At 37.5% G+C, this 15,797-nt stretch overlaps 1 protein-coding gene across 1 annotated transcript in view; it reads left to right on the plus strand.

Annotated features, from left to right (window-relative positions):
- Nucleotides 1-10,909, plus strand: part of LOC107572692 (lysine-specific demethylase 7B) — a 32,222-nt gene extending 21,313 nt beyond the window's left edge. Inside the window, exons 5-20 of the mRNA XM_016259123.1 lie at nt 408-549; nt 637-823; nt 1,553-1,715; nt 3,220-3,307; nt 4,337-4,443; nt 4,557-4,648; nt 4,888-4,974; nt 5,718-5,960; nt 6,040-6,164; nt 6,422-6,606; nt 6,844-6,941; nt 7,022-7,191; nt 7,276-7,424; nt 7,521-7,579; nt 7,721-7,985; nt 8,453-10,909. Coding sequence (XP_016114609.1) covers nt 408-549; nt 637-823; nt 1,553-1,715; nt 3,220-3,307; nt 4,337-4,443; nt 4,557-4,648; nt 4,888-4,974; nt 5,718-5,960; nt 6,040-6,164; nt 6,422-6,606; nt 6,844-6,941; nt 7,022-7,191; nt 7,276-7,424; nt 7,521-7,579; nt 7,721-7,985; nt 8,453-8,541 — 2,249 coding nt within the window. The 3' untranslated portion in view covers nt 8,542-10,909. The remainder of the gene's footprint in view (nt 1-407; nt 550-636; nt 824-1,552; nt 1,716-3,219; nt 3,308-4,336; nt 4,444-4,556; nt 4,649-4,887; nt 4,975-5,717; nt 5,961-6,039; nt 6,165-6,421; nt 6,607-6,843; nt 6,942-7,021; nt 7,192-7,275; nt 7,425-7,520; nt 7,580-7,720; nt 7,986-8,452) is intronic.
- The last annotated feature ends 4,888 nt before the right edge of the window (nt 10,910-15,797 follow it).

Raw genomic sequence — 15,797 nt, forward strand, 5'->3', positions numbered from 1 at the left:
AATGATCTCTTTATGGTCTTCTTTGTTGGATGAGTCTGGTTCTGGCTAGGTACACTAGGGTGCCGTTTGTGTACACAAGCACCAGCTGTCCTGCTTTGTGTTTGAGGCTTTTCCCAGCAGCTTTCTGATGGGTTTTGATGTTCTTCCTGCCAGTTGTCTCTCACAGTTATAAACATCAGCTAATGTCTTGTAAAGAAACATTCTGAGGAAAGATGGCCCTGGGAAACTTTTTAGTGCCAAAAGGCAGTCTTTCTTTCATTTAAAATATGCTTTATTGCCATTTAATGATGTTGATCATTGCAATTTATCCCTGTTGAGTTTGTTTTTGGTAATGATATTTGTTTTGTGTATCTGTTCCTTTGATGCCCACACATACACATCACTCAACTTGCTCCTTTTGCTTACAGGAGGCGACAAAGTGATTGATGTCATCGATGTGGCCAGGCAAGCAGACAGCAAGATGAAACTGAGTGCATTTGTGAAGTATTACTACAGCCCTCAGCGGCCCAAAGTCCTCAACGTCATCAGTCTGGAGTTTTCAGACACCAGGCTAGTATTGTTTGAAAGTGATGTTGAACAGAAAGGCGTTTTTTTTTTTTCTGGGTGCAGATGATAACTTTAATGTCTTGTGCTCAGGATGTCAGAGCTGGTGGTGGTTCCTGATATTGCTCAGAAGATGTCTTGGGTGGAGAACTACTGGCCTGATGACTCTTACTTTCCCAAGCCCTTTGTGCAGAAGTACTGCTTAATGGGCATGAAGGACAGTTATACCGACTTCCATATTGATTTTGGGGGCACATCTGTGTGGTACCATGTCCTGTGGGTAAGTTCACATGATGAACGTTTGAACTTTTTCTATTCATTAGAGAATCTTGACAAAAAAGTATAATGGTTTCCACTAGGGCTGCACGATAAATCGCATGCGATATTTAACTCGCATCTTGTCAGAAAGCCGGTTCTGTAATCAGCGGTAAATCTCCATCACGTGCAGGCTTTCACATTGAGCAGCATTAACTACACAGAGCCGTTGTTCACTGATGAGCTGCGCAAAAAATTGCGCAAATATGAACGTGGTTTTGCGCAGCTCGTCAGTGAACAACGGCTCTGTGTAGTTAATGCTGCTCAATGTGAAAGCCCGCAGGTGATGGAGATTTACCGCTTATTACAGAAGCGGCTTTACTGATAAGATGCGCGTTAAATATCGCATGCGATTTATCGTGCAGCCCTAGTTTCCACAAAATTAAGCTGCACAGCTGTTTTCAAAATAAGGAATGCCTGCTGAAAATTCAGCATTGCTTTCACGTGAATAAATTACATTTTAAAATGTATATCAAAATAGAAACCAGTTATTGTAAATTGTAATAATTTTGCACATTATTACACTTTTTACAGTATATTTGATCAAATAAATGCAGCCTTAAAAATCCTCTGACCCCAAACTTTTGAACGATACTGTACCTTATTGTTTGTTTCAAAAAACATTTGCTGAATTATTTGATACCAACTAGAAAATAGGGGATAATAAATGACTTCTTAACTCTCTTATCTCCAGGGGGAGAAGATTTTTTACTTGATAAAGCCGACCTCAGCCAACCTTGCACTATATGAGGAGTGGAGCTCGTCTCCAAGTCAGAGTGAAGTGTTCTTCGGGGAGAAAGTGGACAAGTGCTATAAGTGTGTCGTGCGGCAGGGAACAACTCTTCTGATCCCGACAGGTTAGTACGTTATTTTATTTTATTTTATTTTATTTTAATAATAAATATTTAATTTTAAACATTTAATTTAAAAAATAATTATTTAATTATATATTGATGATATTAAATGCTGATAAAAATAGCATTCTTGTCAAATGACGTGTTTTAAAATAAATTATATTTGTATTATGTATTATGATGAGATTGTAAAAGCAAATGACAATGATCCATTCTATTTCCGATGGACAAAATCAAGTCACACCCTACGTTTTTCTTGTTCAAGAAGCTGTTCCACTCTATACATGTCTCAACAGGGAAGAAAATATGATTACAACTTCAGCTTCATGCTGACTTCAAGCCAACCTGGCATAGCAACAGGCTTAACCAATGGTGTGAGTTTGGGGCGGGGCTACTGTTTAAGTGAAAACCTGCTTAAAAAACAGTCATTATTTTATTTGCTAGTAATGCAAAAATTTCACATTTCACCTTGGAGGAGAAAAGGAAGTATTGTGTTTATCTCAGGACTTTTTACTGACACACGGATGTTGGCGCAAGAGGAACTGTAGAAGAACTGGTATTCCACTTATTGTGGAGCAGCTGCCTATAATGGTGGTTCCACAGGAAGGCCAGGGCTGATTTGTGCTCTTCGTTTCAGGTTCAGACGTAACCGGAATGAGCAGAAACACTTACCACCCAGAAAGCCACATGAATCTTAGCAATGTGTTATCCAATCTGGTGCCAATGGTTAATTAGTGAAGCTCAAAAGCCTTTTTGAGTTACAGTACTCATCCAAGAGTATATCGTCATCATGGCTTCATATCATATATGAGGTTATATAATAGGATATTTGTGGGTGGTATCATAAATGTAAATGTTTTATGAACCCCCACACTCAAAATGAGCAGGTCAGGATGCGTGGTCTTAAATGAATCTGGTTCCCAGCTGTGTTGATGGCACTAGCAGACCGGTTTAAGACCGTGAGACCCTACACGTCCCCCGCTGTGAGACAGACTTCAAAAGTCCTTCAAAACCTACGGTATGAAAGTTGCTCTGAATCTAACGTATATTTATGCATTCCACCCTTCGCATGTGGCCTATTTGTTTGAGTGTAGACAGGAAGTCGGGGATGTAGTTGACAGACTGGTTGTTTGGTGGGCTCTGCAGTGGTTTTGAAACACTCTGGGGGTTTGATTCAGCTCAGCAGGTCTCAGTTAGCCGTAGAATCACCCACCCAGCAAACACATGTCAACTTTTGGTTGCCGTTATGTCTAAAGTTCTGTGCATTTATACAGTTAGTTGAACAAGCATGTTTGGAGGTGTTAGAGTGACATTTCTTTGAACTCGAAATCTGAATTGTCCAAAACCTTTCAGTGGATTTTGTAAAATCTCTCTGGGTCCAGCTTTGCTTTACAGCGGATATGAATGGCTCACTGTCTGCTAAGGGACAGCTGCAGTTCAGACCAGATGTCTGCATGTGTCTGCATCTGTCGGTCAGCTGTTGACACACTCTTGACCTCTCTTGCAGGATGGATCCATGCGGTTCTCACCTCTCAGGATTGCATGGCTTTCGGAGGAAACTTCCTCCACAACCTCAACATAGGCATGCAGCTCAGGTGAGTGAGCACTTTCATTTTTTTAAGATCTCATTAAATTTAGAAATTAAGTGCTGTGGCTTTTAATAAGTCTGTTAGCTTTGAGTGCTTCTCTAAAGGTTAACCAATTACATTTTAGCAGATATACATGTTTTCTTTCCTCATACTTATTTTTCTCCTAAGGAATTCCCTAACAGCATAACATTATTATTATTATTATTATAAAAGTAACAGAGCAACAAAGCAAAAATAAAATGGGAAAAAATAAGTGTTAATAATAATAATAATAATAATAATAATGTTATGCTGTTAGGGAATTCTTTATAATAATAATAGTAGTAGTAATACTATTAAGAGTAATTAGAGTAGTAAAAATAATAACAAAACGGCAATAAAGCAAAAATAAACGTGGAGAAAACGTTGTTGTTATCATTATAAAGGAGCAACAAATCAAAAATGGAAATGGATGTTTATTAATTATATTTTCTTCTGATAGGGACATTTTCTTTCTAGACAGAAGATATAGTGGAGAAAATTATTAATTATATATTTGTTAATTATAATAAAATGGCGACAGAAATATTTTTATTAAAAACAACAAAATAATAATGTATTAAGTACTGATGACTTAACTATACTGGCCACGTATTGGTTATAACAAAATAAATTACAATAATTACAACAAAACGGCTACAAAGCAAAAAATGAAAGAAAAAGTACAAATTGTATTATTAATACTAATAACAACAACCACAACAAAATTAAATACTTAAATATTGATAGTTATCTTGTATGCATTGGCCACTTATCAGTTATAACTAAATAAACAATAATAAGGATAAAAACAACAGCAATAGCTAAAATAAAAGTAAAACAAAAGAAAGTAGTAATAATATAGCCAACCTTGGAAACCAAAACAGTGAACATTTGTCTTATCAAAGAAACGTTTTTGCTATCTAGTGTTTTTTAAATTTTTCCAAATAAGTGTATCATTTTCTGAGTTGTGAATATATTGTGGCTCAAGTGTAACTAATTCTGTCCTCATGTTAGGTGCTATGAGATGGAGCGGCGACTGAAGACTCCAGACCTCTTTAAGTTTCCTTATTTTGAGGCCATTTGTTGGTATGTAGCGAAGAATCTACTGGAGACTCTCAAAGGTACGTCATCTTAAATAACTCAGCATGTCAATACAGAGCACTTAAATCACTGGCGTGCTGCCACTGCGTTCCCAGGTGTCCCTCCTAATCGACTGTCTATTGTCTGTCGTCAGAGTCCCGGGAAGATAACTGCCTGCCTCCAGAATACCTGATCAAGGGAGTGAAAGCTTTGATTACTGCACTGAGGAACTGGCTAAAGAGAGAGGTGAAGGAAATAGTGGCTTACCACACCAGAAACTGCATCAGATTAAATGCGAACTTACAATTGACTCTAAAACCACCTGCACACATCCCATTGTACATTGCAATCCCTGTTGGAATAATGAGGGCAAGGGGCATCCCACAGGGGTCGGTATCTGGTGTTAGTGGTTCTGGATGGGAACCTGAGGTTTGCTCTGTGGCACAAACCCCTAATTGTCTGCCATGTGTGCTCATCTTCCGCAGGTCACAGAGCCAGCCAGCGAGGTCCCTGACCATATCAGACCCAACCATCTGATTAAAATGCTCACCAAGGAAATCCAGTACCTTGAGGTAAGCCAGACCGCTTGAAACATACTGAAACGTGCTTACTTGGACAGTAAAGTCTAAAAGAATACATTTACAGTTTTTATGTTGTAGGTTATTTACTTTTTTTAAATAAAGTTTCTAAACTCAGCAACAACAGAAAAATTTAATTAAAAACAACAAGAGCTTATTATTATTTTATTTTGCTTTTATTTTAGTTCTGTTGCTGCTTTTATAATATGATAATAAGAATAATAAAATTGCTCATGCTCATTTCTCATATTTTTATGTTTAGATTATCTTTGCCATCAGCTAATATTCACATAAGGTACTTTTTTTTTTTAAAAGCTACTAGTAATATTATTCAATATCATATTCATTTTTCATGCCTAAATTCACTTGTAGTTTAAAATTACCGAATACATGACAAAATAGCATACAATTGTAACATCAGCAATTTATCAGTTAAAATAATCAGTGAAAATTGTTTACTAATTGAACAAAAATAAGTAAATAAATAAAAATAAATGTGAAAATTTCACAATGAAATGTCGTTTTTGTTTTTGTTGTTGTTATTATTTCTTACATTAACAAATATAGCAAACCCAAGAAACCTAAAATATATAGTGTAAAATGGTCTTATGAATACATTTTTGTTGTGTAGTCTTAAGTGTTATGGTTCTTTGGAGATTAAAAAGTTCTCAATGCTACATTATAACTAATATTGTAGTTGTTGTATTTCACTCACAATGCTGTTTCAAACACCCTAGGATTATCAGAATGGGAATTGTGGAAGCAAGCTAATGAAATCTCAAGGAATCTCTGCGTGTCCGTCCACGAGGTCGGCACATGAGAGAGGTTCTCACGCACGCAGGACAGCCAGACGTCTTCGTGACCAGCACCATCATCACCATCATCACTCTCACAGCCCTAAAGCTCCCTCCAACCTCGACATCTTTGAGCAGCACACCCAGGAAGTCTTAAAAAGACTTAAAATGGGTCCTTATGAGGAGGTAAGTGGGATTATCGAATACCGTAAACGCCATTCAGGCTAATCTATAGAGAATCATCTAAAAAACTATTGTATTTTAGGATGCCTCCTTTAACCTGAAGGTCAACGGCAAGTTCAACAAGGTCTCCACGGCCTCAGCTGCAGTGGCAGAGCGGAGTTTGGACAACGACCTGCGTCTGGTACTGTGCAATGGACGTATAATCAGGTAAACCGCATTAACCTATGAAGATTATCACACATTAGTCAGGAGCTGCAGGAAGTTTAGCATGAATCACCACATTACCAAATACAAATGACTCATGCAGGATTTGATGACAGTTAGTGTTAAATTTAGAAGGATTATGCAAGGTAATAGTCATTTTAGCACTCTACTTGCAGTTGCAACGGTTGTTTTTTGGTTTATTTTGGTCAAGTAATTTTGGGAACACATCCTTTTAAGTCCCCATCTGATTGTCCACGCAGAGATAACAGGCAGCATGTTGGAGAAAAAAGGCCAAGGATAAAGGAAGACGAAGGCTCCAGAGATGTGAAGATGGATTCACTCAAGATTAAACTAGTACCTAAAGAGGAAGAACAGGAAGTGGATATCCAAATCAAAGAGGAGGATAAGCAGCATCATGTAGCCAGAGACATAAAGCCCTGCGCAGGTACAATCAAGTCTCAAATTCACTACAGTCAATGGATAATATGCAAAAAAAATAATTAAATTAAATATTTTTCAGTCAATATTGTGTGCAATATTTATTTTATTTTCATTTTAAGCAACTTTGTGTACTCTGGTCACTAGATATTAGCATTAAACCACATTGCAGCAGTTTGTATTGCTTATTCTTTCAGCTTGTGCATAAAATATAATTAAAAACTATTAGCTATTTTTTCCACAGATTTTAATAAGCAAGAGAGCTCAGATCTCAGGAACAGAGAATCAGTACTTTCAGACATCTCTTCGGACTCTGAATCAGATGTGGAGTACACTACACGGGTATGTTGCCATTTCCCCTCATGCACAGGAAGCGCATAGAGTCCTAGTTTAGGAATAATCCTCTTTTCCTATCCATGCAGAAAAAGAACTGCTCTGAGGGAGAATCTGAAAGCTCTTCAGAGGAAGAGGAAGATGAAAAGATTAGGAGGAGTGGAGACGACCAAAGTAAGACCATAAGTTGCTCCGGCTACACGACGGGTACGCATCAATCCAGACAAAACCTTGACCCTTTTGAAAAACGTCTTAAAAGGTAAGAGCCGATATGCTGGGGAACAATTTAGGGTTGTGTGTGTGTTTGAAATGCACTTGGTTTAAAGCTCAATCATGTTTGCAGTGAATCGGCTACCTCGCCAAGCACAGAAGAGGATGCTATCCAGGGAATGCTGTCTATGGCAGGACTTTTGTATTCTCACCCGTCAGAAGATCCCAGCAGTTCACAGGAATCCTGGTGGTCCCGAACCAACCATCCCTCCCCTGACTACAGTAAGAGTTCATGAGAGTTTTTAGTGCTAAACAGCACTTTTTCAGATAAAATATTATTTTGATGAACCATTGCATGTGTTATTTTACCATTCTCAGGTAGAAAGGAGGTTGCATCAGGAGAGGAGAACCAGGATTCAGACAGCAATTCATCACAGGTAAACCCAATCTTAATCTGGCTTACTTTACAGGAGAGATTGCATTTTTTTTTAATTGATTTTAAACTTAAATTGATACTGATTTTGCATTTACTCCAATGGCCAATGTTTGGGTTAAAAAAAATTTTTTTTTATCTTTAGGAGGGCTTTCGGGAGCGTGATTCAGAAGGAGAACGTCACACCACACTCAAGCATAGGATCCAGGAGCACAAGAACTTCATGGACAGCCAGGGCAGTGGCAGCAACAGCAGCAGTGAGGCGTGGAGCAATCACACACACTCCCCAGCCCATGGGGAAAGCCCCACTTTGGGCTTCCAATACTGTGAAACATCCCTATCGCCACCTCTGCACCCGTCCAAGAGACCTGCTTCAAATCCCCCACCAATCAGCAATCAGGCCACCAAAGGTACAGCATCACCATTTTCTCTACACATTAAATATTTTAACACACAACCTGCACATTTCACTGTTAAGATATTAGTCAATCTTGTTCATTTTGGTTTTGTATGTTTGTTTTTGCTTTTATTTACTTTTGATTTTATATGTATTTTATTTAGTTTTCTTATTTGATTTTGTTTTCATTTTTTTGTTTTTGTTTATTGTTGTGTTATGGTTTTCATTTTTGTTTTTAATTTATTAGTAATGTTTTATATTTGGTTTTGTTTATTTTATTTTTGTTTAGATTTTTGTTTATATTTGTATTTGTCTTTATTTGTTACTTTGTTATCATTTGTTTCTGTTATGATTTTGTTTATTTATCTTTTTATTTATAAATAAATTGTATAAATTATCAAATTAAAAATTATAAAAAATAATTATAAATGTTATTTATTTAATTTTTTATTTTTTTATTTGCCTTTCTCTTTCTTGTAGGTAAACGTCCGAAGAAAGGTATGGCTACAGCGAAGCAGCGATTGGGCAAGATTCTCAAATTGAGCAGACACAAACCCTTCTTTGTGTAGTTCCAGTGATGGCAGCCGCCGCTTGCAGAAGATTTGGGATGCTGAGCGTGCATGTTAAAGGTGACAGGGTATAAAATGTGTTTGGTTGAACACACTGGCTCAAAAGCATGGTATTGGCTACCAATCAACCCAAAGCGGAGGAATCGTGTGAATAACCGCTTCACTCAACATGGTTTCCTAGTTTTGCTAATATGCATCCAAAGAAACAAGGCGACTGACAGGAAATAAGACTGAAAACATCACTTTTTAAGGCTTTCGGTTCTCAACGATGACATCCAAAATCAGGTTTACTCCACAAAAGCAAAGACTAGCATGCTGCCAGGCTGCTTCCCACAACTAAAACGCATCACTTTGAGGATGTGCATTTTAAGAAAGAGTGATGAACTGATTTCATAAAGGTGCTTGACTTTTTTTGGTCTTCTCTTTTTGTGATTGCAACCAACTTTTCCTAGCAAATTCCTCCACTGAAGACAATTTGCATAACCGCCTCTAGACAAAATTCACCCAGGATGATGGCTTGAACTACCTGACAGTCAAAATGTTCTCATATTTTGAGAGAAATTAAAGAAAGAAAAAAAAAGTATTTTTGTCAACATTTGTATTCATATTTTATATAGCTCGCTGAGGAGCGCTGGGTAGTTTAGCTATACTTGGTCCTCTGTTGCCACCTAGTGGGCATCCGAAGACTGACTTTAAATGGTGCTTGAAGGTATCATTCAAATGAGGCAAGAGACATTTTCCCTTAATTTATTCCTTTATCTTGGTGCTTGATTTTTATTTTCTATACTGTTATTAAATTACGTATTTATTACTGATGAAAGAGAACAATTTATTTCATTGAGGAGGTTTGCTGTTCTGTGGGGTCTTAAATATGCATCTGTTTTGAAACATGTTTAGATATTTGTTGCCATACAGCCAATTTGTGCAAAGGCTTAGCTGTTTTTCAAAATTTCATCCATATCTGTATTGCATTGTGGGTAAGAACAAACTTGTTGTGTAATAAGAAGCTAATATTTAATCAAAATACCTGCCCAAATGGTCCCATTATGTTAAAATCTTTCATTTTTACCTCAGTGTCTTTCACGATGTTTGGGGGGATTGTGCATTTTTGGCTGGCCTTTACTGTTATTCTAAAGATCTGGTTTCAGAAACGTGTTGTTTCCATAAGAATCAATTTCAGCCGCCTCATCAAATTTGAATTGGTGCTGTGTATAGTGAGACGTTTAAGATGGCCAAGGAGAATTATTACCTTTTTTACATTGACATGTATTTGGCTACTCAACTTTTATTTTTTTATTTTTTTTTTTTTTACAAAGAATCGAAAAGAGTATTTATTTTTGTAAAGTAAGTCTTAAGAGAGATTTTTTTTTTGCAGTTGTACCAACACCGTGTATTGATATGCCGCATTTTGTAAGATATATGTGTGATTTTGAGGTAGTTTACTCTGGTTTTGTGTGAAAGACTAATTGTTAAGGTAATTGTTTGAGTTCAAGGTTTTGGATTCCTTTTGATGAATGCCAAATAATGTAATCAAGTCAGGTCTTGCTTTTAATTTTGGTGTCCAGGCAGCAAAAAGGGCTGTTTTATCTAACCTAATATAAGATTTCTTAGTAAATATCACCAAGAAAAAACATTTCTTCTTTTTTATTCCAAGTTTGTTCTCTTTTAAAACATTTATAGCAACTCCAAAATAATCTACAAAGCTCTTCAGGCAATAACGCACAATCCATAAGCTTCCAGGAACTTTCATCATGGATTTCATTGACTCGAATGACTCGCTGAGGTACAAGTACAGCAGCTCAGGGCTCACTTACGGACTGTTTTTCTGATGGACAGCTTTGATACTAATTATTCAAACGGCTTCAGTCAACCCATAGGTGCACAGAATTGAACAGGTCATTACAACCAGCACAGTATTGTTACTGTATACTGTATATCATCTTCCTAGTTTTTTTGTTTTGTTTTGTTATGGTGGTGTATTGTAGACCAAGATACTCGAACATTTTGTTTTGATCCATTTAGAGGACAAAAACCACAATGCCATTAATGCAGCACCTGTTGCTTTTCTCCGTAAGATCCTAGTTTATGGTGCTTTTTGTCTGATTAGGATTTGGGCCAAAGTGCACATGTATTGCAGTCAGAACTTTGAGATGTGTGTTGTTTTTTTTTTTGGTGGTTGTTTGAAGGATTGGAGGAGCAGCTTCTGTGTCTGTCAAAAAAAAAAATTTTTTAAATGCCGCACTGCACTAAACGTCCTGCATTAGCTATGTTACACTACACTGTTTTTTTTTTTATTGTTACTGTTTGAACACAAATATCTAAATGAGTTTGATAAACGTCAAAAACATTGCTGGCCTGCAGGCAGGGTTTGTACACTCTAAAAAATGCTGGGTTAAATACAACCCAGTGCTGGGTAAAATAGGGACAAACCCAGCAATTGGGTTGTTTTGACCCAGTGGTTGGGTTACTACCCAGAAGGTTGGGTTAAACATTTAACCCAACCGCTGGGTCAAAACAGCCCAATTGCTGGGTTTGTCCCTATTTTACCCAGCACTGAGTTGTATTTAACCCAGCATTTTTTAGAGTGTACCATGCAGTACTTCTTGTACAGTATTTATTTGGCATTCTCTGTTGTGTTTTCAATTTTCTGGTCTTGCAATCAATTACGTGTTTGTTTATGGAGTGTCCTCTCACATTTTCAATGCATTCAAATGTTTAAGATTTTTTTTATATGGTTGTATAATTTTGTTGAATATTTTGTGACACTGTAATCCACAGCTAAGGCTCTTGAAATTGGGATTTTCAGTTGTACAATGTGGCCTGTACATATAAAAAATTCTACGAGTGAATGTTTTTGTTTGTTGTTGTTGTTGTTAACTGATTCAAGAGCACTTTGCTTTCCAGCTGCACAAGATTATTCAAAACACAATGTCATTAAATATTAATTTCATTATTTGGGCCTTGAAATAGACCACCATTACTGTTTAGCAGAGGAGATACTGAAAAATAATGTAACATTGTCTTTGATAATACTTTTCTATTCATTTAGTTTACTTTTATAACACTTTTTTTAATTGTGGTAAAACTAATTTTAACTGGTAACTGATTATAATAGGTAATTAATTAGTTCTAATTATTATTATTATTATTAGTAAATTGGTTTCCCACATATATAAATTATATTTTATATATATATACACACACACACACACATATATGGAACGATATTCGGCAATGCAGGATTTGCAATTGCATTGTCACAATTTATGCGTCCACATATTTGATTGTGTAGCCTAGTGAACCAGACTGAGAGACCATTTTGAAGGCTCAGGAAACCTTTGCAGGTGTTTTGAGTTGATTAGCTGATTGGCATGTCACTACTAATTTGTTGAGATAGTGAATTGGTGGGTTTTTGTTAAATGTGAGCCAAAATCATCACAATTAAAAGAACCAAAGACTTAAACTACTTCAGTCTGTGTGCACTGAATATATTTAATACACAAGTTTCACAATTTGAGTTGAATTACTTAAATTAACTTGTCCATGACATTCTAATTTATTGAGATGCACCTGTATATATACATATATATATATATATATATGATGGTCCAAAAATTTTTTAAACAGCAACTCCAACATTGTGTGTGTGACGATCATAAATGTGTGTTTCATAAAAGTGTTTTTGGGTTATTTAGAGAAAAAAATTGAACAATAAATTCCTGCAAAACCCCAACTGATATCCAGTCTAATCGTAATTGGCGATCCGTTCGCACAGCAACAGGTGTGCGTTCGCATCTGCGCGAAGCCTCCATTATTTTGCACATTTGTGCGCATGGGAATGGAGGCGTGTCAGCGCGCGTCATTTATTACGGTATGTTGCGTAGCCGCGAGTTCGTGCGCGAGCTCAATAAGCACCGCACTGGGTGCGCGCGCGTGCCGTGACTGTCGCCATTTTATTTTGAAAAATCTAAACCGAACCGAGGGAGAAAGCGACCTTTTTATCCGTCAAGATCAGAACGAAGAAATACGACGAAAATGATCATCCGCACGTAATATTTCCAGGATCGAGGTAACGCGTCTTCTCGCCTCGATAGGGTTTTCGCTACAGTCTCACAAATCGCTGAAGTTATGAGTTGGTTATCATATGTTGTCTGCTCGGCTAATTCAACGTTAGCTCGTTAGCGTGTAGCTAACATTGCTGTTAATGACCTAAAATTGTTCAAAACCCAACCGACCCTGCGCGCACTGCAAGGATGAACTTCCCTTAAACGGCCCGTAACAGTTCGGTGGATGCAATCATTAATATGAATTGTGGAAACTTTCTAATTATGACTAAGACTCGTGGGGTGAGCGATATGGTTATATGGACACTGTAGGAGTGATTTAGACACCGAGTTTGTTGCCTTGCTCGGTTTCGCTAACCATGTAACGTTTAATGTGTTGAGTGAGGCCCAGACGACAGCAGTAACGTTACAGCTGTTTACAACCTGCATGGTTGCTAATGTTCACTAACACTGCTTTACAAGCACCTAACGTTACATGTACATTAATAGTGTTTTACTCGAATATCAGTGCATTTAATACGCATTTAAGTTACACAGGAGTAACATGTTTGTTTGCCAGATATTAGCCATATTTATGCTAGAACTGTATTATATTGAAGCGTTTGCTTGCTTTATACTCGTACTTGCACGATCTTATAGCGGCATGAAGATGCACCAAAAACTCCCATACATTTCTAAGACTATGTCCGAAACAAACCAGCAAGCTGGTTCCTGTCAGCTAGATGCTGAGCATGTCGCACAGACCTCAGGAACAGGCTAGCGCTCGTCTCCGTTCGGAACAATGAGGTTTAGGCTGTTAGCTTAGTTTAGCTGTTAGCCAGCTCTGAATTAGCACGGCTGCTGTTGAATCTGACAGAACTAACGTTACCTGTTAAAGGGATATCGGGAGTTCATTTCGAGTTTTTTTTCCCGGTTAGACTAAGTGTTAAAACGCTATCCGAAGAGATGTTCAAGTCATAATTAGGTAGTTATTAATAAATTAGAAGCAACTTAGATGGAAGATGAGTTAGCACTAGGAATGCTAATATGCTAAAGGTGTTATCCACAGCCAAGCTTGGAATGTTTGATGGTTTGAAGTCAAACTGTTGTTGTTAGGAGCTGTTGTGTGAAAATGACACCAAAGTTACCTGTTAGTAATGCAGATTGATATTTGCTTAAATTATTGAACGTTTTCGTCGGTCATACGTGTGCTTTTACGTGACTCGTGTTCGAAGTTGAACATTTAGTTGTTTTTTATAGTTTTAAAAACTGCCCTTCAAATTATTTAACTATTTTGTTTCTTTTGATCGTTTAGACTAAATGTTTCAAGATAGTTGCTTCGGCAGGTAAATGAGGTTACAAACAAGCCTGCATGTTGTGGAAATCACTTCTGTTCCTGTTAAATTTCAAAACGTCACACTTTAAACATCTGTTTTCTCATAAGTGTACTTGCAAGCACTTGACGACTTTAATGTACCAGCAAGTACACGTACTAAAGGTTTATTCACTTTGTTTGTACGACCCTTCAACTTTATTCAAGGCCTGTAAGAGGCTAAATGGGTATGACTTCCGGTGTTGTGCCGAATTCTGCACCCCTGCCAGATTATGCACCCCCTCGTTGAAGTCGCTACCTGATTGCCTAATCCCAACCCCACCCCTAATCCTAACCCCTCCCCCACACCTAAACCTACCAGTACTAGGGGATGCATAATCTGGCAGGGTGCAAATTTCTGCACTACACCTGTTCAGTTCAGTTCCTCTCAGTGCGTTAAAAATAAAACAGTTACTTAAATCAGAACTGGAGATTTGAACCATTTTTAAAATCCAAATTGGTACAGTTTACTGATATATAGTAGTGTTTTAATAAATTAAGTTGTAGTATGTTGAATATTTTTAAAGGGACAGTTAACCCAAAAATGAAAAATGTAATTTACTCACCCTCATGTCATTTCAAACCTGTGTAGGTGCGTCCTATACAGTATGCATCAATTGGGATGCCAATTTTAGTGGAAGTGTGTTCCCACTTAAAATTCTAAAAGGGAAAAAGAAAGCCCACTTCAAATACCCAAATGATGCACTTATTTAACTGGAAAATTAAGTGTGGAATGTTGGATACTAAGGGTGCTTTCACACTTGGTTCGCTTGCCTGGTCCGAACCCGAGTTCGATTACTCCCCGCTGGACTGCATTCATATTATTTTATTTGGGTCTGAACCGTGGTTCATTTGCGTCATCAAGCCAGCAGCTGTTTACCCCGTTGCTTAGTAACGATGGCAGGAGGCGGCGGCAAATGCATAACATTGCTCTCTGCACTTTTATATATTTCTTTTTGTTTACAAAGCTTCGGTACATAACGGCACTTATGTCTGTCTCACGAATGTACTGCAAATGCTCTAAAGAATGCTGAAGGCGAACAGAAATGAGAAATACAGCTCTCTGTTTGCAGCGCGTCAGTCACGCTCGTCAGGAAATTGAGTGAAACAAATTTTTATCAAATAGTACGTCATTAATAGCGGTTCACTTCCGCGATTTGGTACGATTGCGTTCACATCAGCAGCGAACCGTACTGGAGTTCACATGCAAATACGGTTCACGGGTGCGCACCTAAGTTCGGAAGACAGCGTTCACATCATTCAAACGTACCGAACTCTGACGTCAATCGAACCCGGGTGCGCACCAAAAGTGCTAGTGTGAAAGCACCCTAAGTGCACTCAACTGTCGGAGCCCGTTCCTTATGTAGTGAAGGGTGAGGGGCTACCAAACTTTTATGTTGGAGGACAAAATAACTTCATAAGATTCTTAGACTAGATGGTTGAGTGCATAATAGGTATTACATACTGTACATAATTTGGAATTCAGGATATTTAGATGGATGTTTGGTGACCTAATTTTATCATTGACTTTAATTATATGAACAATAAAACATCTTTTGTATTCCATAGTTGAAAGAAAGCTTTGGAATTAATAAATAATGACAATTTATTTTTAGGACGATTATTCCTTCAGAGTATGTTATGGAAATCTTGTTAGATGTTTTATGTGAAGATTTAATGTTGTCGCTTTAATTTGCAATTTCTAATTGCTTTTAATCATTGTTTGTCCAGATGTTACACTAAGATTTGCACTGAAGGACGTTGCTTGGAATCAGCATCAACCCAGAGACTCTTGTTGGACACCGGACACTTTTCACACCTTTTGGGGGGGGGGGGGGGGG

This window comes from Sinocyclocheilus grahami, unplaced genomic scaffold (genome assembly GCF_001515645.1).
Source record: "Sinocyclocheilus grahami isolate Dianchi unplaced genomic scaffold, SAMN03320097.WGS_v1.1 scaffold30.1, whole genome shotgun sequence".
Taxonomy (NCBI): Eukaryota; Metazoa; Chordata; class Actinopteri; order Cypriniformes; family Cyprinidae; genus Sinocyclocheilus; species Sinocyclocheilus grahami.